Raw genomic sequence first — 2,596 nt, forward strand, 5'->3', positions numbered from 1 at the left:
GGGGGTGTTGGGGGGCTTTGGGGAGCACGTCTATCCAGTAGCTGAAGGGGGGAAGGGAATTCTGCCCTGTGTGCTGCGTTGGGGGGGAGGGTGTCTTTTGATACACGTATGTATGGATGTTGGGGGGCGGGGGCATGTTAGCCCTTTTGGGGTGGCTGTTCTGATTTGGATTCTGGGGTATTGGGGTGGTCGTTCCACCCTGAAATGGGGGAGGGTCTAGGCTGCCCTGTATTTGGGGGTGTTGGGGACATCAGAGGGGATAGCTCTGCCCTGTGTTGGGGGTGGGGAATTGGGTGTCCTGCCCAGTTTGAGTACTTTGGGCTGGGGGGGGTCTGTTTTGCCCTGTATGTGGTGGTGGAGGTGTTATTAGGGTCTGCTGTGCACCCCCCACACACGTCTGCCTTTATTTGGGAGTATTGAGGGCTGTGTTGCACCCTACACTTGGGAGCTTTTGGAGTGGACACATTGGGGTTGGGGGGTGCTGATGTTGTCTTCATTCCTTGATTTTTACTTGGCAGGGGCTGCTGCCTGTTTGTGGGGGGCACGGGCAGATTGGGCAGAAGCAGCTGCAGGAGGCACCGTGTGCAGGGAGGCCCCACTGGTCCCTGGGCAGCTGCAGGGTCTGCTGGGGTTGCCGTGGGCTGTGGGGCAGGAGCGCAGCCTGTGCGGCAGCCAGAGCACCAGCAGGGGCACTGCCCCTGGGGAAACAGCCATCCTCGCAGGGGAGCCATATGCCATGGGGGTAGCACTAGCCATGGGGCAGCTGCAGGCTCAGCAGGGGGTGCTGTGTGCAGTGGGGCGGGGGCACTGGCTGAGGGAGCTACAGGGCCAGCAAGGAGGCCAGCGGGCGCTGGGGATAGGTGTGGGGGTCTCCCCAGTGATGCTGATGCTGTGCCTGCCCCAGCAAGCCTTCAATGCCACGGCGGTGGTGCGGCACATGCGAAAGCTGCAGCTCGGGACAAGCCAGGAGTTGCCGGGGCCCACGACGCCGACCAGCCCCTGCCGCAGCGACCAGCTCATGCCGGGCCCCAGCGACGGTAAGTGCTGCCCTGCGCTGCACCCTGCACCTGTCCCATCCCCAGAAGGGGCCGCGGCTCGGCCTGATGCTGCCCTTCTCTGGCAGGCTCCGACTCCAGCAGCTGCGACCGGTCGCCAGGGAATGACTGCCTGCAGCTGCCCCCGGACTGACGCCCCCCGCAGTGCGCAGGGCCCAGCCTTGCCCCCGCTGCTCTTGCCAGGTCACGGGCTGAGCCGCTCGGGCATGGGGTAGGACTCTGCGCGCCTGGCTGGTGCGTCCGGGCAACTCAAGGCCTGGGCCCGCCCTGAGCCCTTTGCCGCCAGGGTGGGGAGCGGAAACCAGCAAGGAGATGCCAGGGGGCTGCAGCAAAGAGCCTGGCAGCCCTGACCCCCGCCCAGGGCCCCTGCTGAGGGGGACCCAGGCCCTGCTCTGCCTTGAACCTGGTGCCCCTGGAGGGGCCACTGAGCTGGGATCGGCCCTGCCACAGGGGGGGCCGGGTCCCCCAGCCCACGTGCCTGCCCCGAGCCAGGGGCCTGAGCACCCCCCGCTGCACAGCCCCTGCTGCTCCAGCTCCCGGGGAGGGGGCCGCACCCTGGGCTGTGCTGTCAGCACCACCCGCCCCACTGCCACTGCCCCCGCATGTCCAGACATGTTTTCGAATGGCTGTTTCTATTTTGTTGCTTGTATTAAAGAAAAGAGACAAACAAGGACTTGGCTGTGCTGTGACAGGGCAGGGGGCGCACGGCCAGGGTCCCTGCAGAGCCCCAGCCCCTGTGGCGCGAGCTCCCTGCCAGCAGGGCCCTGTGTGGGCAGGGGCAGTGTGTGGCCCTGGCCATGGGGAATGGGGCTTCAGCACACAGCACCTCCTGGCCTGCTCCAGCCGCCCTCCCCCTGCCTCAGCCCCAGGGTCTAGGAGGGGCCCAGGTGGCTGCGGCTGTGACAGGCTCGGCCCCGCTTGGGCCTGGCGCTGGCACACGGGGCCCCCTGCGGCCGTGTCACCTCGGCACAGAACAGGACCTGGGGAGAGAAGGGGGTGAGGGTGGCACCAACGCGATGCCCGGCGCAGGACAGAGGCCCCGGCACTCACCGCCTGTGCCCAGCCCGCGCGGGGGCCCCAGAGCTGCCGGAAGAAGTCACCTGCGGAGAGAAGCCGGGTGAGCAGGGAGCTGGGGCCCTTGTATGCTGCGGCCCGAGCCGCCACCACTCACCCGTCTCCCGGTAGACCCGCGGCGTCAGGCTCCTTGCGGCCGTGCCCAGCTCCAGCCCGTAACGCTGCCGCGCCACCTGCCACACGTGGGTGTCCACGGGCACGGCTTCGGGCTTGTCCAGCGCCATGAGGCACACGCAGTCGGCCACCTGCCCGGGCCGGGACACGCAGGTCACCGCCGGCTCAGCGCGCAGGGGCAGGGCAGGCGCCCGCCGGGCCTCGCACTCACCTTGGCGCCCACCCCGGGCAAGGAGCACAGCACACGCTGGGCCTCCGCGTAGGGCACGCCGCGCAGCCGGGCCAGCCCCTCAGCGCCCAGGTCCCGCAGCACCGCCTGCGCCGCGCCGCTCACGAACCGCGCCCGGTAGCCG

General features: G+C 68.4%; 2 protein-coding genes across 2 annotated transcripts in view; one reads left to right on the plus strand and one right to left on the minus strand.

Annotated features, from left to right (window-relative positions):
* The window catches only part of CAMK1 (calcium/calmodulin dependent protein kinase I), a gene marked incomplete at its 5' end in the record, with an annotated part of 20,642 nt that extends 19,341 nt beyond the window's left edge, over window positions 1–1,301 (plus strand). Inside the window, 2 exons of the mRNA XM_019504889.1 lie at window positions 905–1,037; window positions 1,124–1,301. Coding sequence (XP_019360434.1) covers window positions 905–1,037; window positions 1,124–1,188 — 198 coding nt within the window. The remainder of the gene's footprint in view (window positions 1–904; window positions 1,038–1,123) is intronic.
* Window positions 1,302–1,927: 626 nt separating this feature from the next.
* On the minus strand, window positions 1,928–2,539 carry OGG1 (8-oxoguanine DNA glycosylase). The gene is made up of 4 exons (XM_019504597.1): window positions 2,455–2,539; window positions 2,227–2,374; window positions 2,106–2,155; window positions 1,928–2,035 (listed from the first exon to the last, which is right to left on the minus strand). The coding sequence occupies exons 2-4, from the start codon at window positions 2,351–2,353 to the stop codon at window positions 1,928–1,930; spliced, it is 285 nt and encodes a 94-aa protein (XP_019360142.1). The 5' UTR covers window positions 2,354–2,374; window positions 2,455–2,539.
* Between the last annotated feature and the right edge of the window lie 57 nt (window positions 2,540–2,596).

The sequence above is a fragment of the Gavialis gangeticus genome, unplaced genomic scaffold (assembly GCF_001723915.1).
Source record: "Gavialis gangeticus isolate Ggan-Ray unplaced genomic scaffold, GavGan_comp1, whole genome shotgun sequence".
Taxonomy (NCBI): domain Eukaryota; kingdom Metazoa; phylum Chordata; order Crocodylia; family Gavialidae; genus Gavialis; species Gavialis gangeticus.